Source organism: Paramisgurnus dabryanus, chromosome 7 (genome assembly GCF_030506205.2).
Source record: "Paramisgurnus dabryanus chromosome 7, PD_genome_1.1, whole genome shotgun sequence".
NCBI lineage: Eukaryota > Metazoa > Chordata > Actinopteri > Cypriniformes > Cobitidae > Paramisgurnus > Paramisgurnus dabryanus.
The window spans coordinates 19,100,167-19,124,983 of record NC_133343.1 but is presented as its reverse complement, the minus strand read 5'-3'; the positions used below and the strand labels follow the sequence as shown (position 1 = coordinate 19,124,983).

Below are 24,817 nucleotides of genomic sequence, written 5' to 3'. Positions count from 1 at the left end.
TATTTGTTTAAGATAAGAGTAACACTACTTTTCATCATAGTCTTTTGTGCACAGGCCCGGTTTTCTTACCTCCATATGAAGTACCTGTTTTTTTCCTGGTTGGCTGTTTTCGTGGGAAGCTGGGTGGTGTACGTGGAATACTCATCTTACACAGAGCTGTGCCGTGGACATGAGTGCAAGAATTCCATCGTAAGTTTGCAGCTGCAATGACTTCCTAAAACATCATTTAGAGAAGGGAGCCATCTAGAGGAGAGTCAATGTAAAAGAGATTGAGTACTGAAAATGAATAAATGAATAATGGAGAATAAGACTTTGATATGTGTATCTGCTTCATGTTTTCAGTGTGATAAATTTCAGAAGGGTGTGATTGATGGTTCTGCCTGCAACAGCTTGTGTGAGAAAGAGAATCTGTACTTGGGAAAGTGTCTCTCTGCAAAACCCAGCAATCAGGTCAGATACAGTCCCTGATACCATATCACATACTGTTAAATTCCTCTCTGATCTTGAAAAAACCTATATAGCTATTTGAAACAACCTAACTTTTTTGGTGTGCACATATAAAACTGCATGCATAGTGTCAAAACAGTAGGAATTAATTAAATCCATCATGTCAATGAATCTGATTTGCCTGCTTAAAAATTGTCTGTTGAAGTAATACTTGAGGACATGGTGCCCTCACAGTTTTGTTTTGTTTCACAGAACTCATTCAGTAAATACTTGCTGTGTTTTGTATAATTTTTTATATGGTACCAACACAAACTAATGGAACAAGGTCATGATCAAACAACATATCAAAGCATTTGCTAACAAACACAAATGAATTACAGCAAATAAATCTAGGCCAATATTTTCAAATGTGTAACTAAATGTGACCCTGTTTGTGAAATTTAGGGCGCACTCACACTACCCAAACCAAACCGCGCTCGGGCGCGTTTGACCCCCAAAGCCTGGTTTCTTTGACTAGTGTGATCGCTCTGACTTATCATTACGGTGGGTTCCAGTGTTAAGAGAGAGCTTTACTTCCTGCTTTTTTCAAAACAATTGCATTTTAATGACGAAAGCGCGCCTGGACTCGGATCGATAAAAAGTACAGTGTGAGCGCGTGCACCTGGGGGAGAAGGGAGGGGTGACAATCGCGCTGGGGCATGGTTTGGTTTGGTTTGGATAATGTGAGTGCGCCCTTAGGCTCAAGTCTCATGATGTAATAATTCATGGCATAACTCAATAAACAGTAAAGAAAACAAGGTAATATTTTCACAGAATATTCTTTACATATGATTTTAATGTTAAAAAAACAGTAAAGCACCAAAAATGACTTTAGCTAGGTTTTTACAGGAAGGATCACACATATAATTACCACTTTAACATTAACTTAAAGGGGACATATCATGAAAATCTGACTTTTCCCATGGTTTTTCCATGTAAGTGCTATAATTGGGTCCCCAGTGCTTCTATCAACCTAGAAAATGTGAAAAAGAACAACACAGTAACTATATATTCTCTGCAAGCATGTGAAAAAATAGGTCTTTGAAATTTGGCTCCCCTGTGATGTCAGAAGGGGATTATACCACCCCTAATCTGCACTAACCAACCCCGACACAGCCATTTAGTGCAGAGATCAGCTCATTCGCATTTTTAAAGGGCACGCCCAAAATGGCACATTTTTGCTCACACCTACAAAGTGGCAATTTTAACATGTTGTAATAAATTATCTGTACGGGATTTTGAGCTAAAACTTCACAGACGTACTCTGGAGACACCAAAGATTTATTTTACATATTTTAAAAAGTATTGTGAAATGTCCCATTTAATATTTTTATCTTCTTTATGAAATAAAGTGAAACTGCTCTTAAACTGTCAACCGTTTTTATTTAGGTATACTCTGGCATTTGGGGGGATATGGAGGGGATCATAAAGTGCCAGATGGAGGAGGTCCCACACTACGATCTGGGTGTAGAACTGGAGCCCCGGAAAGAATTTGCCTCCTTTAACAGGCCGACAAAAGGAACATCGGTGGAGAAGTTTAAAGAGATGGTGTTTAGCCATCTTAAGGTCTCAAATCCATTATAAAACAATTGTATCTTTAAACATTACAGTTCAAACTCATGAAATTGCTTGAGCATGTGTTGCTGTTTGGCTAGTACATTTTTATTATAAAAAGCTTTCTGGATGCTGTGATGAGTATTTCTGTAGTATAAAGCATTTTTATAATTCATTTTAATGATGCCTTTTTCTGTTCCAGGCCAAAGTTGGAGACCAAGCCAACTTACAAGATTTGGTGACCCTCGTGCTTGGAGTTGCTGACAGCAACAACGATGGCCAGATCTCCTTGTCTGAAGCCCATTCAGCTTGGGCTTTACTACAGCTGAACGAATTCCTGCTGTCCGTCGTGTTACAGGATCGCGGGCACACTCCCAAACTGCTGGGCTTCTGTGGGGACTTGTATGTAACAGAGAAGGTGCCTTATGTACCACTTTACGGCATCAGCTTGCCGTGGTTGTTTGAGCTGTGGATCCCAGGCGGTTTACGGCGAAGCATAGATCAGTGGGCTGCACCATCCTGGCCACGCAAGGCAAAGATAGCCATCGGTTTGTTTGAGCTTGTTGAGGATGTCTTCCATGGCACATATGGAAGTTTTCTCATGTGCGACGTTAGCGCTGCAGGGTTCGGTTATACAGAGCGCCACGATATAAAGGTGATAGACGCAAGGCGAATTGTGCCTGAAGTTTCTTTTCAGGAAGTGATGCGTGAAAGGCGATGCGACGTGGACAGTGACTGCTTGTATGGGAGGGACTGCCTGACTTCCTGTGATCTCACGAAAAACCGCTGCACTACAGAGGTCACTCAGCCGAATCTGGCTAAAGTTTGTAGCACGTTAAAGGACTATGTCCTTTATGGTGCACCATCAGACATTAAAGACGAACTGGAGAAACAGCTGTATGCCTGCATTGGTCTCAAGGGTGCCACTGAACAGATGGAAATGGAGCACTCTCTGATCCTCAACAACCTCAAAACTCTCCTGTGGAAGAAAATATCCCATACTAAAGACTCCTAATAATATTTAACTAAGTTATTATTACTCTTCTATACAGATATACACAGCAAATTATGACCGACTGATATCACACAAATCATCGAACCAAAATTTTTCTGGCTATTTTTGTGCTGAAGTGGCAGAGTATGCCAATATAACCTTTATTGCCCCTTGTTCCAGATTACTCAGACTTGACTCCATCCCAAATCATAACAGCTTAGGCTCTCCTAAAGCATGTCCCTACACTGCCAAGAGAAAATGCCAAATTGCTGCTCTTCCTGTGGATCAATGTTACGGAAACTGAGACAATCAGACTGATTGATTTCAATCCTTCTCCTTTCAACTATCAAAGGATTTAGAAATAATTTGCATGATTTACAGTCATTTTCAGACTGAGTACATCAGGTTAGAGATGCACTGATACATCGTTATCAGCTGATTAAACCTATTTTTCAAACTATCGACTTATTAAAAGTTTTTAAACATTTTGCCAATTCCTGTCAATTACAGGATGGGAAACGCATCAAATTGTGCTGTGTGTAAAGGAAGTGTTAAGAAGCTTGATGTTCAATGTTAATAGTAATTAAAGAGTAACTAAACCCCAAACCAACTTTTTTTAGTTAATGGATCTGTAAGAATGATGCTTTATTAGTGCTGTTGATTGATTTTAGTAAGTTTTTTGACATTTGGATATAAAGTGTTTCAATACTACAATATATGGTGTAAAAACGTCTGAGTGCTGCCCTCTTCAGGTTGAACGGTGGCTACTGCAGTTGAATTTTCCTATTGGATGTTGGGTCCAAGAAATGACTCGTGACGTAAGCAGGTTCAAGCTCACCACACACTTAGTTCGTCCCCTCTATCTCCGTTGGGATCTGCCCACTTTTCTTGCATTTTTCAAATATTGCAGTGGGTGGAGTCAGGCTCTGACCAGGGGTTTAGTTACGCTTTAACTAAGTTATTAATTCATAAAACTTCAGAAATACTTTTTTAATATTCAGAATTTAGTTAATGTAAGTTAAGAATGTTAATTTGAGTTAATGTTACCTATTGTTATAGGTAATCGGTATTGGCAGACATCACATTATATTGCGCACTGTAAACACAATCAAAGCTTCAAAAACACAGGAAGAACGGGACCTTTAAATAAAACTGCCTATGAAACTCTTAAAAGGGATAGGTGAACCAAAAATGAAATTTGTTTATTATATGGATTTCCAAAGGATCAGTTTCAGCTTCTTTACAGTTATACTAAAAAAAACATCACCTGGAAGAGAACAATTTATAAACTTTTTCTAAAATAATATTCTTCTACATCACTCAAAATTCTAAAGAATATTAGCCAAAGGTATATCAATATTCTAGTGTGTTTAACAATATAACCAAGGCACTTTAACAACAACAAAAAACTTTAGTTTGTGGAAAGCACTGTGATGAAAATTAGAGAACAGTAACCAGCGTAGCTTTAAAGTAGATTACAACTCAAAAGCTTTGAGGGTTACAGTAATTAAAAAAGGAGGTGTCATGGTTTTGGGGACGATTTTTGCAGCAGGAGAGCAACCTTTTATAAATTTACGTGGCAGGGTGAATGCCAAAACTTTCTTTAGCAACATGCATTTCCTTCCCTGCAAATCTCCCAATCAACCTGCAATTTTCATGCAAGACAATGGGTCTCATTCACTAAGCATGCGTACGCACAAATTTGTTCATAAAATGGACGTTTTAACTTACAAATCATGATTCAACAAAAACTTTCATACTAACATTCATTTTAAAGGGACATTCCACTTTTTTTGAAAATATGCTAATTTTCCAGCTCCCCTAGAGTTAAACATTTGTTAAAACTTGCATATTTAAAAAAAAGTGGAATGTCCCTTTAAATGTATGCAAAAATGTAAGAACAACTTAGACCACATGTGCAATAATCATGAACAAGGAAAAAGAACCCTATAATATTTATCGGTGTTATATTTTTTATATCTTTTTTCTTGTTCATGATTATTGCGCACGTGTGGTCTAAGTTGTTCTTATGTTTTTGCATACATTTAAAATACATTTTAGTATGAAAGTTTTTGTTGAATCATGATTTGTAAGTTAAAACGGCCAGTACGCACATTTTACGAACAAATTTGTGCGTACGCATTCTTAGTGAATGGGACCCAATTTCCACTACCACACTGCAAAACAGTTAATTATTCTTAGCCTTAAGGCACTGCTATAAGTAATCATTTCTTATAGCAGTTACCAAAATGTGGAAGAAACTGTAAAAAGTTTAGGCCTACAAACTAGTGATGTTCTGCAGTTGCAGATATGCTGAAGCCATTTAAGACAAAGCCCTTTATATTTCTTACAAATTTCTGACAACTGTAACCCTTAAAAAAAATATAGTTGCAATCTTTTGTGGCTACGGTTCTCTCATTTTGATCAGTGTTCCACAAAATACAGGTTCTTGTTGAAGTACCTTGGTTTTTTAAAAATATGTTAGTAGAATATTGGTATACCCACAGCTAATTTTCTCTAGAGCAAATTATCAACAAACTTTCATATTTTGCAGTTTCATAAGCAGGAAGACACATTTAAATGTTTTAATTTTCCTACTGCTAACCCTTAGATTCATTGTTTTAAGTAAATGTCACAGACGATCTTTGTTTTAACGCTGTATAGAAATGCACCCTTACACATGAGTTAGGGCCTAATTTAAGTACATTTCAAATGTATTGTATCTTGTTTCATTCAGAGTTGTTAATTCATAAAATACCTTGCCGCTGTTTCCTAACTGTGTCAATGGTCTCTTTATAGGTGTTAAGAAAATACACACAAAAAAGCAGCTGCCTGCAGGGTAATGCAGGATGTCTGCAAAATAAGTGAAGTGTGACTGACACAGAATGAAGTCTTTTCTGATATATTTATTAGAACAAAGTATTTTTGCACAAACAGGAGGAAAGCCGAATGAAGCTCTAGTCTTCCTCTGCAGCCTGGGCTCGAAGGAAGCTGGCCTTCTTCTGAGCAACGCGATCTTTTCTCTGAGCCAATGTGAGCTTGGCACGATTCCACCTGTCAAAAGAACCAATTAATTTTTACCCAAAAAATATTCAGCAAGACATAAGGTTTAAAAGTAATCACTTAAGAGGGGGAGTTATCAAGTTGTCTTGACCATCTCAAGTTCAATGTACCAAGTTCGAAGTCAAATTTATTAATCTTATCCTGCTTTACGAAAACCCAGCATAGATTAACTCTCAGAATACCCATTAATTACCCAAAGCTGCTCTCAGACCCGTCTTGAAAAGCTTTCATCAACTGTGCAAATCAAGGACCAACTACAATTTGCTCAGCCTTCTTTCATCATCATCAAGCAGCAGAAATATACAATTAACAGCTCTTAAGATTTATAATTTTAACTCTTTCCCCGCCATTGACCAGTCCATATTTGCGCTATTATCCACCAGGTGATGCTCTTACCAACTTATAAAACCAAGTAGTATCCCCTTGTGGCAAACAGATCAAACTCTGTATGTTTTGATCATTGCTCTAAATCTGGTCTCTATCAAAAGTCCTTCACAAAAACACAATTATCTCTAATTTGGTATTTTTTAAGAAACCAACCCACAAATAAAGATAGGATGAAACTTTTGAGGGTCTATACTTTCATTTGATATAAATCTATGTTTATATATTTAAAGAAGAAAATTTTCTGGAATGCATTCAACTTTTGTAAAAATCATAAAAAGAGCTGGCTGGGAACTTTAGAAAGGCTTGCGGGGAAAGAGTTAAAATAACTTCAACATAAAGGAACAAGTAAAAACATCCATACCTCTTCTTTTTGACTTCCCGCTTAGGTTTCTTTTCGTGCACTGGGTTGTCCCGGATCGCTGCATGTGCCTTTTTGTACATTTCCTCAATCTAAGGAAAAGATGTGCATCAGAAATCCGTAAAACAATAATCTGATGTTAATAATCTTGTACAGTTCACAATAGTTGTGGCTATAATGATTTAATCTAATATTAAAAGAGTTGTGCATATTTAAAGCCTAATACAACAAAACAACTTTCAAAACATACCCCATCAGGGTTTACACCGTTCTTGATGAAGCGAGAGAACTGTTTCTTGTATGCCTCCTCATCTTCCTCCATCAAGTATTTCATGTATTCAGAAATGTTCAGGCCCAGGATGTGCTTGCGGTGGACCTCTGCATTAAACTCCTTGCTTTCAGAGTCATAGCCAGGGAACCGCTTGGTGCTAAGAGTTAAAAATTTGATTGAAAAGTTTATAGGATTACAAAAATAGCTTTTTTTAATATGACCTTTCAAACCATGCACTATTAACTATAACCTTGGAATGTAGCTTTCTTTAAAAAATGCACACTAAGCTCAAGCACAATTTTGTAGCTTCTAACGTAAACCAAGTTGCTCTCAGCCCCGTCTTGAAACGCAGTCACATCAGTCGAGCAAATGAAGGACCAACTACAAATTGCTCAGTTTCAAGAGGTCTCATCATCAAGCACAGAAACGTACAACAAGAAAAAAAATCCCATTTCAATAAAGTAATCAAATGCATTCAAAGTAAGAGGTGGGAGACGTACCTGTGAGGAATGGAGAGACCTCCATCCACCGCTCCCTTCAGAGCTCCGAACACCTTGTTGCCAGTGGTGGTTCTGGCCAGGCCCGCATCCAGGTAGCAGGTGAAAGCCCCTGGCTGTCCATCGATGCTCTCCACATTGAACTCATCGCCGGTGATCTCTACCTGCCCTTCATACACTTTATCAAGGCCAAATTTGTTCAGCAGCTGCAAACAGTACAAAGTACAAACAGTGGTTCAGTTAAAAGTCCATATTATAGAAAGTCCAGTTTTACAAAGTGTTTGAACATAAATGTGTGTTGGCAGTGTGTGAACCAGCCACCCTACAAGGGAAAAAAAAAAAATCCACCCACTCCTCCTTTTTAATTTCCATAAAACCAGAGCAATGTCATTAGACATGCCGTTTTGATTCTCTTCTTAATATGAAGTCACACAAACAAAAAAACATGGGTGCTAAAGTGGAACTGAAGTACATACTGTTCACCTTATTTTTCATATCCAACTCTTGTGTTACAATTTTACAGGGCTCCAGACTGCTACCAAAATTTGAGTGTGTGCCACTGAATTTAACATCCAGTCGCACATGTGCGACCAGTAAATTTGACCTTTTTTTGTGATGTGACACTGAATTTGAAATGGCACATTGTACTTTCTGCATCTATCATCAGAGTATTTATTAGTAATACAGTTGAAATTTGTAGAAATGTGATTATTTGATCAGCATGTTGATTTACTATGTGTGCCCCTAAATTTTTTGGTTGCGCCCCTAAAATTTTCAGTTGGGGGCCATCTGTGCTCCTAGTGAAAAAAGTTAGTCTGGAGCCCTGTTTTATATAAAATTATTTTTATTAGCAATTATAATGTGTTACCAATGGGCCAACTACAAGGCCACTACAAAAATCAATTCACCAATACAAGTGTTTTATGCTATGCTGGCTATGTAAGAGTTCAAAACCAAACCACCCAACTAAATTTCTTCTTTCTTTACGCCATACCAGCTTCAAAGGCTATATCCCAACTAAATTTAAAAACACCTGTGTTTGCGATTATATAAACACATTTTGCTCAAAAGTTCAATTAAAGGAATTAAACTTTCTTAAATAAGACCTCATAATAATTGTTAACACATTAGTTGTTGCTCCTATTAACCAATTTCTATGTCTGTAAATATTCAAGGCAAAAATAAAACTATACAAGCTATTCAAAAGCATACATTGCCCTCATTTTTTAATATAGCACGTTATTTCTTTTACATTAAGTCATTTAGCAAAAGTGACTTACAATGACAAAGGATGACTGTATGAAGCCATTTGGGACACTTGTGTATAAGCCACAGACTTATCTTGGGAAATTAAACTGCTCAGGTTTACTTGATAAGCCGCCTTCATATACTTAAATAGGGCCCTATAATTTCTGCGATCACGGAATTGGCAAATTAAAACGGAATCTAGTGTTAACGCGGAATTTTACATATTTTGAATATAATTCTGTTTTTGTGTGGGAGAAGAATGTATGTCTGGGGGAAATGCAGACTGGGGGATGTCTCACATCTCCCGTCGTTTCAGACCCATCCAGAACACTGAAACCATGGCGAAGCGGCTCTCCACGACTCTGCTATCGTCAGCTAAAAAATTAAGAAATTCGACGCTAAGCACTTAGTTACGAGCAGTTCCAACATTTCTTTTATGTGACCGGAGAACTGTTATTTTGAAAAGTTGTCAACATTTCGTTCACTGTGAGCGCAAAGATACATGCACCCTCTCATCCACGTCTCTCTCACTGCACCTCTCTCACGTGCACGTGCTCTCGTATCTGTGCGAAGTCCGAGCACAAATCCTCATGTATTTGTTCAGTTTTATGCATTTCATGCGAGCTGAGGCAAACTATCCCTCACATTATAAATATAATCATCTGCATTGTCGCGCCGCTCTCTGTCTCTCTTTCGCTCGCACGTGCAAAGAGCTATGCGCTCATGCTGTCCAAAGTCAGATCACTAATCCTGTGTATGTTTGTAAAGTTATATGCATTTTAAGCGTTTGTGTTTAAAATATGGATCGCGTTCTGCTGGACCGATGTGTTTAAGGCACCTCTGAAGGCACCACTGCTTTGACACCTTGTTGTAGCCTTCTGCAACAACACTAAACAATGCATTGAATTGAGGAGGGTGTGTGTGTATAAATGCATGTTTTACAGTCATTAAGTAATCGTGTTATCCCGTTTTTCCCAAAATCATTTACATTTTAATCATTAATATATAAGGCACACTCTTTATGACTAAAATAACAGTAAAGGGTAAAAAAAATTGCCAAAAATTTAAGCAGATAAAACGGAATTTGGGAAAAAATTAAACGGATTTTAAAGGGCCCTACTTAAAGTACACACTTTAATATAAAGTTCCCAAACTACAGAAAAATTTAACTCATACACAACTATCAGAACATGTCAAGCCAGTTACAGATTCAACAAATCTAGGTGAAATGGATACACTATCTTATGAGGTCTGTGCTCATAGAACATGTTTGATATGTCTGACAGTAGCATCTAGTGACAGATTATGTTAGTTTAATTAATTCAGGTACTCTAATAAAACAAGCATTCTACTCTATTAAAATCTAATCACAAGTGCTTGTAAGAGACCCAACCCCCATTAAAACCCAGGACTATTAGGCATTTGCTTGTGATTGGATCACACCATATAGCTGTTGGTTCCTGTTGTAGCAGCCGTGCATACACAGACTGTCCCTGTCAAGCCAACAATTAAGATGATTCAGCAAGGTCTACAAAAACTACAAACTGGCACGCAAAATGCATTTTCTCTCAAGTCACATTTTAGACAAATTCTGTCACCAACCCAAAGAGTACCCCTCGCAGCCCCCAGTATGAAAACCACTACTCTTCAACCCTATAAGCCACAGGAACACAATGTGTGTGATGAATGCCAGCTAATGTATTTATCAGCACGGTAAAAGCTCCTGAGCTGCAAGGTAAATTTCTATCAATCGGTTTTAGGATGTCAAATGTTGGGACTGTGACTTACCCTGCGGGCGAGCAGTAGCCCAGTGCAGTAGGCTGCAGCATAATTCGTCAAACCCACACTGATGCCATACTTGGGCAGCTCATGAGAGTAGGCCGCACACACAATCATGTCACCCTCGATCTTGGCATAGGCGATCTGAGGAAAAAACATCAAGATTTGACTCGACACATAAAAATTAACACTACAGCCCAAGTTCGTCAGGTTTTGGGCTTATGGACTTTACACATGAACAAATAACATCCACTACAAAACAGTAATATGCAAACGTCGATGACACGATTTGAATATAATCTATGAAGATCAATATATTGAAGATGTGTCACAGAACAAAATGTTATGCCTGGCATTTTCTGGGTATTACAGTAGCTTTACACCAACCTGGCAGATGATGTCTCGGTTGGTGAAACGGACAATCATCCTATACTTGGGTGTGTTGTACTTGTTCTTGTCTTGGATAACCAGGCGCTTGCGGGCAAAGTAATCAGTTTTACCCTCTAGAAAGAAAAAATAAACAAGACAAAACAATAAGGCTGTATCCAAAAGTTATTTTAAAAGATCTGAACATTAACTAGAATATTAATAAATTACAATACAATGACAAATAAACTTTACCTCTCCTTCTCCTGAACTTTACCTGGTACCTCTTGAAATAGGCCTTGTTCTTCACTACTTTAACAAATCCCTAAAAGACAACAAAACAGTCAAAGTCAGATCTTCACCTTTAAATCTATATGACGTAAAACTGAAATTTTGCTGCAATAAGAACTTAAGTCATCTGATTGTTATGGCCAGCAAACATGCTCACGTCTGCAAGCTTAGCACATTAGCATTAAACATGTTAAGCTATTTCCCAGAAACACCCGATCGGGTGTTTATGCTTCTTAATGCATTTTAAACGTGTTGGGACCATCAATTTAGCTGTTGACAAAAAATGCAGTATGCATCGCTCTACAGTACTCATGTGGGAAGGGCTTAAAATCTGCCATAAGGCCACGTTCGATCTCACACCGGACTCAGATTGTCCGAGAAAATCTTAATCCATCCTTTTATTAACGACCATAACAATATAACGTGAGGACAATAAACAAGAACACAATCTTTAGGGAACATGATAATAAGATTATTGCGGCGCTGTACTGACCATTTTGCAGACTTTTTAGTCTCCGAAGCCGGAGCCTGGAGCCAAACTAGGGAGTTTTGACTCCGCTGCACTGGAAAAGGAAAGTATGATGTGCGCATGCGTCGTAAATACCGTCCGCAGGAAGCGAGACAATACTTTTAAAATGAAAAAGTACGAGGACCTCTGCTGTTTTGGATGTATAACTGAAATTATGATGGTATAGCACACAAATTATCAAGGATCCAAGTCACTGTTTTAAAAAATAATAATTAAGCAATTAAATATTTTTTCTAATAAATGCTAGTACCTTATATTTTATAAAACAATGATGAGATCTACAGGAACATATACCACCAAAAGAACCAATAAGAGAAAACAAGGTGGCCAATCCCATGTAATCATCCTTATCATGCAAAGTTTCATTTAAAGAATTTTTCGTTATTTTCCATATTTAAGTAAAAGCAAATTTCAGAACTGTCACGTCTATAATGGAAAAATGTCACGTCCATATCGTTTTTTTCCCTCAAATTCCCATACAAAAATGTAATTAGAATAAATATTAAGTGTTCTTTAAAGAGCCATCCCTTCTCCAATTATTGGAGGATATAAATAGATGGTTCCATATGTTAGTAATATATGCACTCTCTAAGAATTTATATTTCAATTTTTCACAGCTAATGTCACATGCATAATGCTGGAATTGCTCAGATGTTTTCTTTGCTTTAACATTACACGGTAGTTGCCTGAATGAAATGTTTGCTTAAAATAAATTTCTGTCAATTTAAAGTAACCACTTTGTATAATGCAAATATAATTAGTTACTGTAATTACACTGCAAATTCAATGTTTAATATTGCCATACTGAAAATCATATTCAAAATATTCAATTTAATAAATATGGGCCTTGATTAAAGGGGACTGAGAATGAAAAACCATTTTTACCTTGTCTTTGTTGAATAATGGTAGTCTACCCGCATTCACAAACATACAAAAAGTGCTAAACATCTCAGTCTCATAGAAATTGCTCTTTTAGAAATGTCAGCCAGAAAACAGCCCAATCTGAAAAACTGATGCTTATGACATCACAGGCATCTCACTGCCCCTCCACTTCAAAATAATTGGCTACATTTTTTGAGTGGCAGCAAAGTCAGCCAATCAGTAATGAGATTGCAAGTTAAGCCAGTAGTGGGAGCTAAATAGGTGCAAAACCACTTGTTTAAAATCCCCCACCCTAATAGAGCTATCTGAGAGAGGTTTTTAGGAAGCTTCTAAGGCATTACAGACCCCCCAAAAAAATTGTCTACATGTCACATCACAGAACAAGGATAAATACCCCGTTCAATCATTCTATGTCACCTTTAAGAGATGTAGAGCAATTGTTCTATAATCATTTTGTCAGATTTAAGCTGGATCTTTTTTGGCAATGCTGACAGAACTGTTTTGACGTCTGAACTGTTATAGACACGCCTTCATAGGAAAGGACATGAACACATTTCTTATGAGAAAGAGGGTTAATTCTCTCTCTCTTTTTTTTATTAGGTTTCACGTAAAGGAAGTCTCACAGGCTGGATTCCTGCGTCAGTGATGCATTGTTGGAGAAAAGAAAGGTGTGTCCTGTCCTACACCAGAAAGAAATGACATCAACGTCAGCACAACCAGGGAAAACCAGAAAAGTTAGTTGTCTGTGCGAAATCTTCTGCCAGAAGTGTTTCGGAACTGTCTGTCCAATCATTAACTTCATGTAAGTCTGAGAAAAGTCTACATTTCACAAAAGATCTAGCCATCTGATGGTGAGTTTTATTTTACTGTTAGGTCTAGTTTTATTTAACCAATGGTTTTATATTGAAATTTATAAACATTACATCACTTAATAGACAATAGTGACAAAGTATGATTAAAATGACAAGACCCATTTGGTTATCTACTTACAAACGTTCAACTATCAAATGTTGTTTTTGACCTATTGCTTCAAATAGTAAAATGTATCCTGAAGGTTGAACTCCTGTGTTGTGACTGACTCCATTGGTATTATCCTTTATTGATATTTCTTGTAAAGGCTATCTCAATGGTTTATGAAAAACACATAGATAAGGGATTATTATAACCCATAATAGTCAACGATAATGACATAATTCAAAATAAACTTATTTCTTTTTATATTCAAGGATTGTCTTTCTGTGTTGCCTACAGTAACCATTAAGCCTCGTTGAATCATTAAAAAAGTACAATGAAATAATTTGTCTTATTTGCCATAATGAAATGCTCTTGTTTTATACTTTTATACATTTAGTATTATTTCATCCCTATTCTGTACTGTCTAGCAAGTTATGTTTATGTGCGTCCTTCTGTTTACAGCAGAGGGTGATAGAGAGTTAGTAATCATACATGTATGCGCATGCGCGGTTCTCTTCAGTGCGACGCATAGTCTATTCTGGTGGCATGAGTGACTGCTGGAGGAGCTGCAGTCTGCGCATACAAGGGCTTCTACGCCGAGTCTCTCTATGGACTGGACTGTTGAAATCCTGCCCCAGTAAAAACTGACCGCTGACGTCGGGCTTGAACCCTAGCGTGCTTGGTTATGCAACTTTATCCTGCTCCATGGAAAGTTAATATTTAGCTCAAACCCTTGGGATTGAAAAAGGCTTCAAGGTAAACAATTTGAGACGGTTTTAGTGTGTGTGCCTGTTGCAGTAAAAGGCTATCCGACCAACGTCCGTTGCTTGTTTAACTTAAATAGTTGTCCGTTTAGTTATTTGTCTTATTTCACTCCATGTCTTACCAGCTACTGAAGTACAGTTACCGTTAAAGTACTCAAATACGATTTAACAGCTTGCCAGCTTGGGGACTCTTTAAACAGCCCAGATTGAGATGTATACTATCCGTTAGCCACTACTGCTAACTCTTTTAGCCACAGCCTCTGGGCATCTAAAAACAAACTGATTAGGGCTAGTCAACATGTATGTATAAGAAAACATTGATATACACGCTACGTTGTTATAACCTGCTATAATATTCTGCCAATATTTTATTGTTTTAATGGTTTACTTCAAGTCTTGCATACATAATGTACGATACGTTTGATCTTATGAGCTACTCGGTGGGTTGTTTGCCAGCAGATATTCAATTACCAGTGCAGATGTCCGCTTTTAATTTCATTGCGTTTGACCATTAGGTCCACACATGTGCAAGTAAACGTACACCGTCCCAGGTCATCGGAGGTTACCGCACGTGCATGTGATCAAAACATTGTCACGGATCACAGTGCCACGTTATTTGTCTCTGGGTGGGGTTACTCCCAAGCATCATACTTTGATCAAACCAGTGAAGTGTGGTCGCCTTAAACGACAACAAACTCATGAATACATTGTGTTTTTATAGTGTTTTTAAAAGAAAGTTATTAGATATGCCCCGGTGACTGAATACAGACCATAAGCTATGCAGCCCGGGTGTTTTCCACTTAAAAATGTTGCCTTACTTCCTTTACTTTGTATTATGCAGTAGATCATCTAAAAAGTTTCGGGGAATTTGACTAGGTTACCAACTAGATGTATGGGTGTGCCAGTATATTAGCTCAGATGGATTGTAAAATTTGTGATGACTTCAACATTATGGCCGATATCCAGAAGGAAAGGATCCAAAAGCTATATCACATTGTCTGTTTTGCTGGATATTTAAATGAAGCCTGCACAATAGCTTTATTTCAAGGTCAATTGTGTCATAAATATTATTTTTTTAGACATTTTAGATGGCATGTGTAATCTTGCGTTGTTATCTGTTATTGCTGTTGAACATCAGTTAAAGCCAATATATTGTTGCCGAAACATTAGACGTTCCATACTAATAGAATGTAAACATGAATATATGCCAAGTACAGTAGTATGATACATTGTTAAATGAATTAGGGATACTGTCCAAAATGTTTATATTTTATTTATTTATTAGTCAAAGGTATCATCTTATTTCAGTTTAAATTAATACCTGTCAGACCCCTTAACTTTATTCTCAAACCTTCTTGTTTATAAAATCATAAGTGAAACATAAACCACTGGATCTTCTCAGTTCAACTTCTCTACTCTGTGTGTGTTAAACCACAAAGTTATGTGCTGTTGTGGCATATTACTGGAAAAAGCACATTCAGGAAACAGTGACCGAGGAATACGTTTCAGTCATATGATAAGATTTGATTTATTTGTCTGGCTGATCATATTGTATTTAAAATAGCACAGAACTTGTGGGGTTTTGTGTTGTTGCTAATGGTTGATGATCCAGTCAGGTTTAAGGTTGTTATAGCAGATCTCATAGAGGGGCTTGTGGAATTTACGGTTTGGGTATGGTGCTTGAGATTTTAACCAAAAGCATTACTCGACCCTGGTAGAGCTTAGAATGACCTGCTAGTACTTGCCTACTACAACCTTTCATGTGTGACAAAAGGTGCAATTTGTGAAGTGCTTTTGAAGTTTCCTATAACATTTTAAGGAGCAAATAATGCAATTTTCTACTTCTTAGACAAACATGTATTAGCCTAATAGCTATGTTAGTATTACCCATTTTATATTATTCACTTTAAATAGATAATCTTCTACAAGAATGTCTGTTCTAAGTGGCTTCGTCTTTCCTTTATGCCTTTCTCACTAGCCAAACACAAATACGCATACTTGCTTACACATTAAGCTTCTATTTAACCTGAGCAAATGGAACTTGTGTTAGCTTTGCAAGCAGGCATTATCGCAGTTCCCCTTCCTTTTTAAGACTATCTTGGCATCTCAGACTGCATGACAGAGGGAATTTCTAAGAGGTAACATTTGAGTCAGGCAGTAGGCCACAGGTTGAAAGTGCATGCTTGCTGTAACGCAGACATCAGCTATCTTCACTGCAAAGTGCTGACCGTTGAAAGAGGGAGGAAAGGTATAACACACAGCCAAAATAAATCTGCTTGATTTACAAGGTGTACTGGTGCCTTAATTGGGAAGGTCAGGGGGCTGATGGTTGTGTTCCTGTCTTTCTTGGTCTAACAGTGAAATGTTTACATACAACGTGATATAACGTGTAGTAATAACTCAGAAGAAAAAGCTTTCATGTAAATACCTTAATAAAAAATATATTTTTGAACTCAATACGATTGATAAATGTGATCAGAAAATTTGGTACAGAATCGTATTTAATCTGTAGAAGAATAATTGCCATGTAAGACCTTCAATCTGGCTGTCTGCATAATTGGATTTGAACATAACAATTTAGACCTCAGGCTACATCTACATTAATCTGGGTAAATTTGTAAACTTTGTATTTGTACTTGGTAAAGAAATTGGTAAAATCTTTTTTTTTCGTATATACTGAGACAGAAAAACAGGAAAACATGAAGTCCAGTGACCCTGTCATGTGCTCAATTCACTGACAATTCACATTTCAGTGCAGCTGGTTAACTTTTGGACACCTTAACAGACTTTTTAGTCTACAGATGTTTCAGTAACAAAGTAAATGTTTTCACATGTATGATGAAGTCACGGCAGAGGCAGTGAAACTAGGGTTGGGTTTGAATGCTCTTAAATGTTGCCTTCAGAGGGCATTCCAGGGCAGGAAGGCATCAAGGCACGTCCCGATCCAATGTTTGCTTTACTTCCTGTCGATTTTTGATGACAGCATAGATGTATCCTTTGCTGCCTTTAATGTCCCACAATTCTGTTCTGGGAATGCGATTGGTCGTGCTTAAGTTTGAAATAAAAATGACGACCAAAAAACATGTCTGGAACATAATTTAGGGTTTTTGATAAGTTTTTGATTGCATTTCTAGTGGAAAAAAGTTGCAGTTTTTAAAATATTAGATTAGTTATCAATAAAGCACTCTCCATTTATATTTCAAACTGAATTCCTTTACGGAAATGTTGAGCGATTTTTGGAAGCGAAGCAGTGGAGTTCACCTCATTCTTCTCTCGTCAGTTCCTGGAGTGGAGGGTAGGGCTGCATGATAAATTGCATGCGATAGGAATGCGCATCTCGTCGGTAAAGCCTTGATTAGTAGTAAATCGCCATCCCTTGCTTTCAAACGGAGCAGCATTTACTAAACAAAGCCTTAGTTCACTGTAGGGATGCTAAACAATTAATCGCGATTAATCGTTAGCAGAATAAAAGTTTTTGTTTACATCATATATGTGTGTGAACTGTGTATAATAAATTTGTATAAATAAATGTACACACATGCATGTATATGTTTTAGAAATGTTTACATGTGTATAAACATTTGTATATTTATGTATAATTTATATTATATATAAATATAAATACTTAATATATATTTAAAAAAATCTTAAAATTATACATGAATGTGTTCATATATATATATATATATATATATATATATATATATATATATATATATATATATTTATTATACACAGTTTACACACATATGTGATGTAAACAAAAACTTTTATTTTGCTAACGATTAATCGCGATTAATTGTTTAGCATCCCTAGTTCACTGACAAGCTGGGCCATTTCGCAGGTGATATGTTCGCAATAAATAATGCGAAATTGCCCTGATTGTCAGTGAACTACGGCTTTGTGTAGTAAATGCCGCTCCATCTGAAAGCAGCTGATGGCGATATTCTACTAATCAAAGAACCGGCTTTACTGACGAGATGTGCATGACAATCACATGCGATTTATCGTGCTGCCGTAGTGGACGGTACTCATTTGTTATGACAACCAGATTTAGAAACACCTCATTGAAAGAGATGGGCGACACACAGCCAGAAAGTCAATGGTGGTCTGAATGAGGTGTTAGCTTTTGGACGCAGTCTACAACAATAAGTCAATAATAAAACCAGCTTTGAAGCGTTGTTGGAAATCTAAAGCAAGCCAAAGTAAAGTGAGCTGAGCCAAGTTGTGCCGAGCCTAGACGGACCACAGAGAGGGATGGATATCGTTTGGGTTTCTTAGCAATACCGGGGCCAAATCGATACTTTTAAAACTTTACCGGTGCCTAAACTAATACTTTGAAAAAAGAGTCACAAAATAACGGTGGATGGAAGAACAACATAAAGCACATACTGTATTATATTATGTATATGTATACCTTTAATTTGCCCATATTTTAAAACTGTGGTGAGCATTTAGTTAAAAGCTATAGTGAGTGCAAATGTATTTATTCCATAAACAATATAAACTGAAACACATGTATACCGTGAAATAAATGACATTCTGTGAAATGGATTTTTGGTCATACCGCCTACCCCTACACAGTAAGTTTTAGCAATTCTTCTGAAGAAATTACCAAATTAAAAATTACCATATTTGCTTTCTCTGGCAAGGCTACCTGCTGCCATCAGAGCAAGTGTAATTGCGGCATTCACGCGCTCTTTTGATCTCACTTTGCAAATTGTGCCTCAGAATGTAAAAATAACACTTACACTTGTGCTCATACAGAGATGTGTATTATCAGGGATGTGCGGGTGATGATTTTTTCCACCTTCTGTACTTCTTAAACACATTGCACATGTGAAAAGAAATATATTTGGCAAAGATATTCAAAATCTGTAGTACTTTTTTAGATTTTTAAGGTTAGATCATTATATATTGACTTAAAATACCAAATGTTTGTTCATGATTAATCTTAACGATAAACTCAACCATAAAATAGTACACTGACAAACTTGCTTATATTAAACAGCTTGTTTTTATATAAAACATATTAGATGGATGATATTAGGGCAACAAATAATTATTTTCATAATCGATTAATCAGAGGAAATTTTTTTTTCTTCAGTTAATTGATTAGCAACTCATCTTGTTTTACTCCAAGTTAGTCTTGCTGTGAGAAGAAAAAAGCTTTATGCACCTGACTTTATAAACATTTATCTCGCGCTGTATGAGATGGACACAGTATTTTGATGTTATTTTTATTCAAACAGAACAACAATAAATTATCAAAATTACTCACTTATATTAAACAGAATGTTTTAAAAAAAGACAGAATAGACGGAAAACATTGTACCTGTCTATAACATAAAGAACTTTAGATCTTTAGAATTTTCAAAAATAAAATAAAACTAGACTTTCTACAAGGTTTAGGAGTGTGTTTATGGGAATTTTTGACCATTCTTCAAAAGTACATTTGTAAGGTCAGACACTGATGTTGGACGAGAAGGCCTCGATTTAGTCTCTGCTCTAATTTATCCCAAATATGTTCTGTTGGGTTGAGGTCAGGACTTTGTGCAGGCCAGTCAAATTCATCCACACCAAACTCACTCATCCATGTTTTTATGGACCTTGCTTTGTGCACTGGTGCACAGTCAGGTTGGAACAGGAATGGGCCATCCCCCAACTGTTCCCACAAAGTTGGGAGCATGACATTTTTCAAAATATCTTGGTATGATGAAGCATTAAGAGTTCCTTTCACTGGAACTAAGGGGCTAAGCCCACCCTGAAAAACAGCCCCACACCATAATCCCCCCTCCACCAAACTTTACAGTTGGCACAATGCAGTCAGGCAAGTACCATTCTCCTGGCAACCGCCAAACCCAGAGTCATCCATCAGACCCCACTCTGTGATTTCACATAGCCTACCACTTCGTGGCTGAGTTGCTGTTGTTCCCAATTGCTTCCATTTTGTTATAATTTTACAAACAGTTGACTGTGGAATATTCAGTAGGGAGGCAATTTCATGAATGGACTTATTGCACAGGTGGCAACCTATCACTGTACCATGCTTAAAATCAGTGAGATCATGAGAACGACCCATTCTTTCACAAATGTTTGTAAAAGCTGTCGGCTTGTTTAGGTGATTGATTTTGGCAAATATTGTAGGTACCGGTGCCAGTATCGTTACCCATCCCTAACCACACAGTGGAAAGCGCACCCTCAGTGTAGTCAGCACTGTGTATTATAAAAGATAATATTGTATATGTTTTTATTAGACTGAAGAGTTCAGGGTACTGTCATACTTTTACAAGACACCACCTGCAAGATGGCTCCTGCTGCAGGCCTATACAGAGAACATCTTTAAACTTTAAGTGTGCTTTCTGAAAACTTTAAACATTTTGTTACAATAAGTCCCTAAAGCATGGATATAAATCAGTGGTTTAGTGTTACATAATGTGGGAGCAGACCATCTGGTCCATGTGTGAAGCCTTAGACAATGCATAAAAAGTCTGTTGGCAGCTTCCATGCCATACTCTGTTATTACAGATTTTGACAGTTTTACTGTGTGGTTAAAAGTGATGTGTGCAACTTCATGTATGTTACAATACTGCAAAGATACCAATACAAAGATAATGGCGGTTTTCAGTAAGGTATCTTGTCTTTCTTTGATTGGACAGACAGATAGTCCCACCCAAAACTTACACCATTGGTTGACCCAGTGTTGCAGAATTTGGCTAGGCAGGATACAGAAACAAACACCGCAATGTTTTTATGGCACCACATTGTTTACATATTTCATCTGAATAATGCTAAGAACAACTTATATAAGCTGAAGTAGGAAAACATATTGTTACATTAAAAAAAAATTTTATTCACCAAGAATGCCCTGTTAGCTCTTGTGCTTCTATGTAGCTCATCTGTAAAGCATTGTGTTAGCATTGCAAAAGGTCATGGGTTCGACCCAGAGAAAACTCATACTGAAAAAAAAGTACTATAAGTCGCTTTTGATAAAGCATCTAAATGCATTAATGTAAAGTAAATGCACATGTTAGACTAATAACTGTCTCTGTTTTTGCTGCTGTTCAGATAGCCTAAAATCACCACCACCAAAATGAATGAGTGAATGCTTCAGTAGTGACTTGCCAGTGTGTTTATAGTTCCTTGATTTAGTTTGCCTTAAGAAGTACCCAACTTTTGCATTTGCCCCTTGTACTGAACAGGTGTTGTGCATGATAAATCACTGTTTTGGAAAACAACCCCATGCACCGTTTGTTGGTTGTTGTTTTAAAGATTTGTAAGTTGATGTGTGTTGTATGGTTGGCTCCCCTGTAGACTATTTGGACAGCTGAAGCAGAATCTCTAACCAACAGTGGGACACAGCTCTTTCTTTCCTGTTTGCTTACTGTGAGGTGGTTTGAACTCGCACCTTTTATTACTTTAATTCCTTAGTATCTTAATGAAGTGTGATATCTTTCCTTAAAGGTCTTAAAAGCAGTGCTAGATAAGCTGTTAGAGTGCTATACTTGGATGTTACCTAGATTTATTAAAACAACAATTTTGTAATCTGTAGCATTGGTTATTCAAGTTTGTTAATTGTTGGTTAACTATTTTATTTAAAAATTAAAAGAAAAGTATATCTTTATAACTTTGGTTTTGCGATCGTCATGCAACATCCGGTCAATCCACATGAAAGCAAGCAAGCAAGCAGCAAGGGAATCCCCCTGTCAAGTGTCCCTAGCAGGGTGAGCCTATAGCGATATGGCACCATAAACGCTGGCCTTTTCTAAGCCTGTTTCCTGTTTTTCTATACATTACAGGATCTGTGCCAGCATTCATGTTTTGGATACTGCAGGTACACAGCTTGACACATTGACAGATGCTGTTATTATTTTCAGACTTTCTGTTTTTAATAAGTATTGACTTCACTATCTCACTGGTTTTTATCTGCTGGCCAGTTTAATGAGGAAAAAATTATGTTGACTTCAGCATTTTCAAAGGTCTGTTTATTCTAGTAGTCTTTCTAAACCTCCAGCAGTGTGGCTAGAAAATGCACGCACATCACTTTTATGTTCTGCTTCCAGGATGAGCCAAGGTCTGGCTGTCATGGGTTGTTACTGACATTAGCCTAGCATAGACTGGGGCCATAACGGTGTCTTTGCGAATCCCCTAAACTGCATCAGAATGGACCAAATGTCCATTGCAAGTGTTAAAGCTGGTTTGCAAGTGTCTTTAACGTCAAATGGTGTCTGTTAATGACACGGTATATAAAGGGATTGCAAAAAAATATGGATCATTGCATTTTAATAGCTCACATTAAATGTGTGGTTCTTAATCAGTTGTGTATCTTTAATATAATAGTTGTTTGCTTCTGCATCTGAATTGTGCAAGACTGCTGCACAGGTTTCAAGTTCTGTTTTTCGCAACTTTCAGAGCGGCGGTTCTTAAACTGATGTCATTGTGCTGGATTTCGGTTGGTTTTTTCTATTTTTGTAATTATTTGTGAAAAACTCCAGTAAAAGAACTAAGTGATATCATAATGCTTCTCATCAAACGCAATAAAAATGCATGAGGACTTTCCTCTCTTCTTGTGTCTTATTCAGCAAACATAGTCCAGCGCCTCTGCATGAATCATTTAGGAGGTCAGGGTAAAGGAAGTGATAAGGTTCTGTTACCAAGCAGATGCTCTTCTTTTCTGTGTACGAAAATGCTGGTTCCCCAGAGAGGCTAATATGGGCCTACCCAAATATTCAGTTCATTAGTTACAGTACTGACTCACCCCAGCTGAGAGAAGGAAACAGTCATGGGCGCAGTGCAGAATCGCAGATGTTTAGTTCCTTTTCAGCATGATTTTTAACACAGAGCTCATGGGTGGGTACACAGGTAAGGGTCTGAAATTGTTTTGGTTTTTGAAACCAGATGGCTTGCATTTGCATGTTGGTGCAGCACCTTGTGCACAGAAACAGCTGTGTGAATATGGTACAGTGAATATGGTACAGAGGCCCACAAGGGTTGTGAAAAGGAAACGAGGAACTGCAGACCTGCCATGCTGCAAAAAAACAAAGACCTGATCTGGCTTTCGTCATGCCAGACAAGTAAGTTTATCACTTACCCAAAAGCTTGGAGGTATATGATAAGACTTCACTCAACCACTGCCTAGTTTTAAGTTTGTCTTGCTCTGCTGAAATTGTATTAATATGTTTATTCAGTGTGGGAATATGTAAAACTTAGATTTGAATTGAAATTTCATCTAGTTGATGCAGGGTATTTGCTTGTGTGTATGCGTTATAAGGTTTATAAGCTTATTTGCTACAAAATTGCTATGAAATGAATATTTGTGTTCAGTGTGGACTTCTAAATAAATACCATATTAATACTCCTGGTTAAAGCATATTAAGGAGTAAGATTTTTTCATAGGCAAAGGTACTATTGTATTAAATATAAATAAGTCCTTGCTGATGGAATGGAATACCTCAAATTAGTTCAATAGCTAAACTTAATATTCCAACTTTAACCTGAGTTTCAAGTTGTTCCTGTTTTGTTATGTATGTAAGCAACACCTATTAAACTAAATAAAAATATAATCAAGCATAAACTTGTTAATCCTTGCTGCTTTATTCATATCTGAACTTTGCCCTGCTGTTCCTGTCTATGCCCCGCCTCTTTCTCTAGCGCTACCTAAAAAGGGAGTTTCAAACCTTGACAGCTTTATGTCATTTCTAGGGAATATTTTGTATGCTTTAGCATTTTATCACTCTGTGGTTTGTGAAACCACAAAACCCATGCACACGCGTGTGTGGTCTTAACTTGTAAGAAACGGAGGTCGCATGAGGAAACGTGAGCTGTATAATAGAGGATTCAGAGAAGTGCCTGATGCAAATGAGAAACCTGCTTTGTTGTGTGAGAGAGACTTCCCCTGAGTTTATCATTACTGCTCACGTCGCGAAACTCTGCGAGGAATTTTTCTCTGTCGGGTGATTTCCAATGAATGAATTTTGTGTTACAGCAGCTGTAAATGACTATAGTGACTTACATCACTGTTACTGTACAGCTGAAGTGTCTTTGCTGGAGCACTTTGAACCCTGATGACACCTTGACAACAGTGTGCCTTTGAAAGCCTTCACAGATAACTACTGAAATTCATCTGAGACTGGGGATATTCAATGGATATGTGATTTAATGTCTTTTCTGGCTTTGTTTATGGCATTAGTGAATGAGAGGACCTTGGTGATGTCTTTTATCTGGTAAGAGCAAAATTTACTTAGGCCATCTTTCCATTTTTAATAGAGTAAATCTTTTTCTGTTAGAGTAATTTAAGAGCTCTTATCTCGTTAAAATAGATGATTTCAGCCATCATCTGTTTGAAGAAGTGTTTGTACCTTTCCAAAGTTACTACTCTATGTTTCATCTACTGA

At 37.2% G+C, this 24,817-nt stretch overlaps 3 protein-coding genes across 12 annotated transcripts in view; 2 read left to right on the top strand and 1 right to left on the bottom strand.

Moving 5' to 3' along the window:
- The window catches only part of dipk1ab (divergent protein kinase domain 1Ab), a 45,410-nt gene extending 39,621 nt beyond the window's left edge, over positions 1-5,789 (top strand). For 3 of the 5 annotated variants that reach the window (XM_065240609.2, XM_073815143.1, XM_065240618.2), the window contains exons 3-6: positions 55-189; positions 343-450; positions 1,876-2,052; positions 2,243-5,789. In XM_065240609.2, coding sequence (XP_065096681.1) covers positions 55-189; positions 343-450; positions 1,876-2,052; positions 2,243-3,055 — 1,233 coding nt within the window. In that variant the 3' untranslated portion in view covers positions 3,056-5,789. Of the gene's footprint in view, positions 1-40; positions 190-342; positions 451-1,875; positions 2,053-2,242 lie in introns of all 5 variants that reach the window. The other 2 variants (XM_065240629.2, XM_065240638.2) reach the window with 1 other exon arrangement.
- A 131-nt stretch (positions 5,790-5,920) lies between these two features.
- On the bottom strand, positions 5,921-11,915 carry rpl5b (ribosomal protein L5b). The gene is made up of 8 exons (XM_065264533.2): positions 11,788-11,915; positions 11,259-11,328; positions 11,025-11,140; positions 10,647-10,781; positions 7,614-7,816; positions 7,093-7,270; positions 6,846-6,934; positions 5,921-6,088 (listed from the first exon to the last, which is right to left on the bottom strand). Exons 1-8 carry the CDS (start codon positions 11,788-11,790, stop codon positions 5,992-5,994), a joined length of 891 nt encoding a protein of 296 aa, XP_065120605.1. The 5' UTR covers positions 11,791-11,915; the 3' UTR covers positions 5,921-5,991.
- Positions 11,916-13,426: 1,511 nt separating this feature from the next.
- The window catches only part of evi5b (ecotropic viral integration site 5b), a 77,388-nt gene continuing 65,997 nt past the window's right edge, over positions 13,427-24,817 (top strand). For 3 of the 6 annotated variants that reach the window (XM_073815141.1, XM_073815138.1, XM_073815137.1), the window contains exon 1: positions 13,427-13,556. In XM_073815141.1, the coding sequence (XP_073671242.1) occupies positions 13,554-13,556 (3 nt within the window). In that variant the 5' untranslated portion in view covers positions 13,427-13,553. Of the gene's footprint in view, positions 13,557-14,207; positions 14,416-24,412; positions 24,647-24,817 lie in introns of those variants that run through there. The other 3 variants (XM_065240682.2, XM_073815139.1, XM_073815140.1) reach the window with 3 other exon arrangements.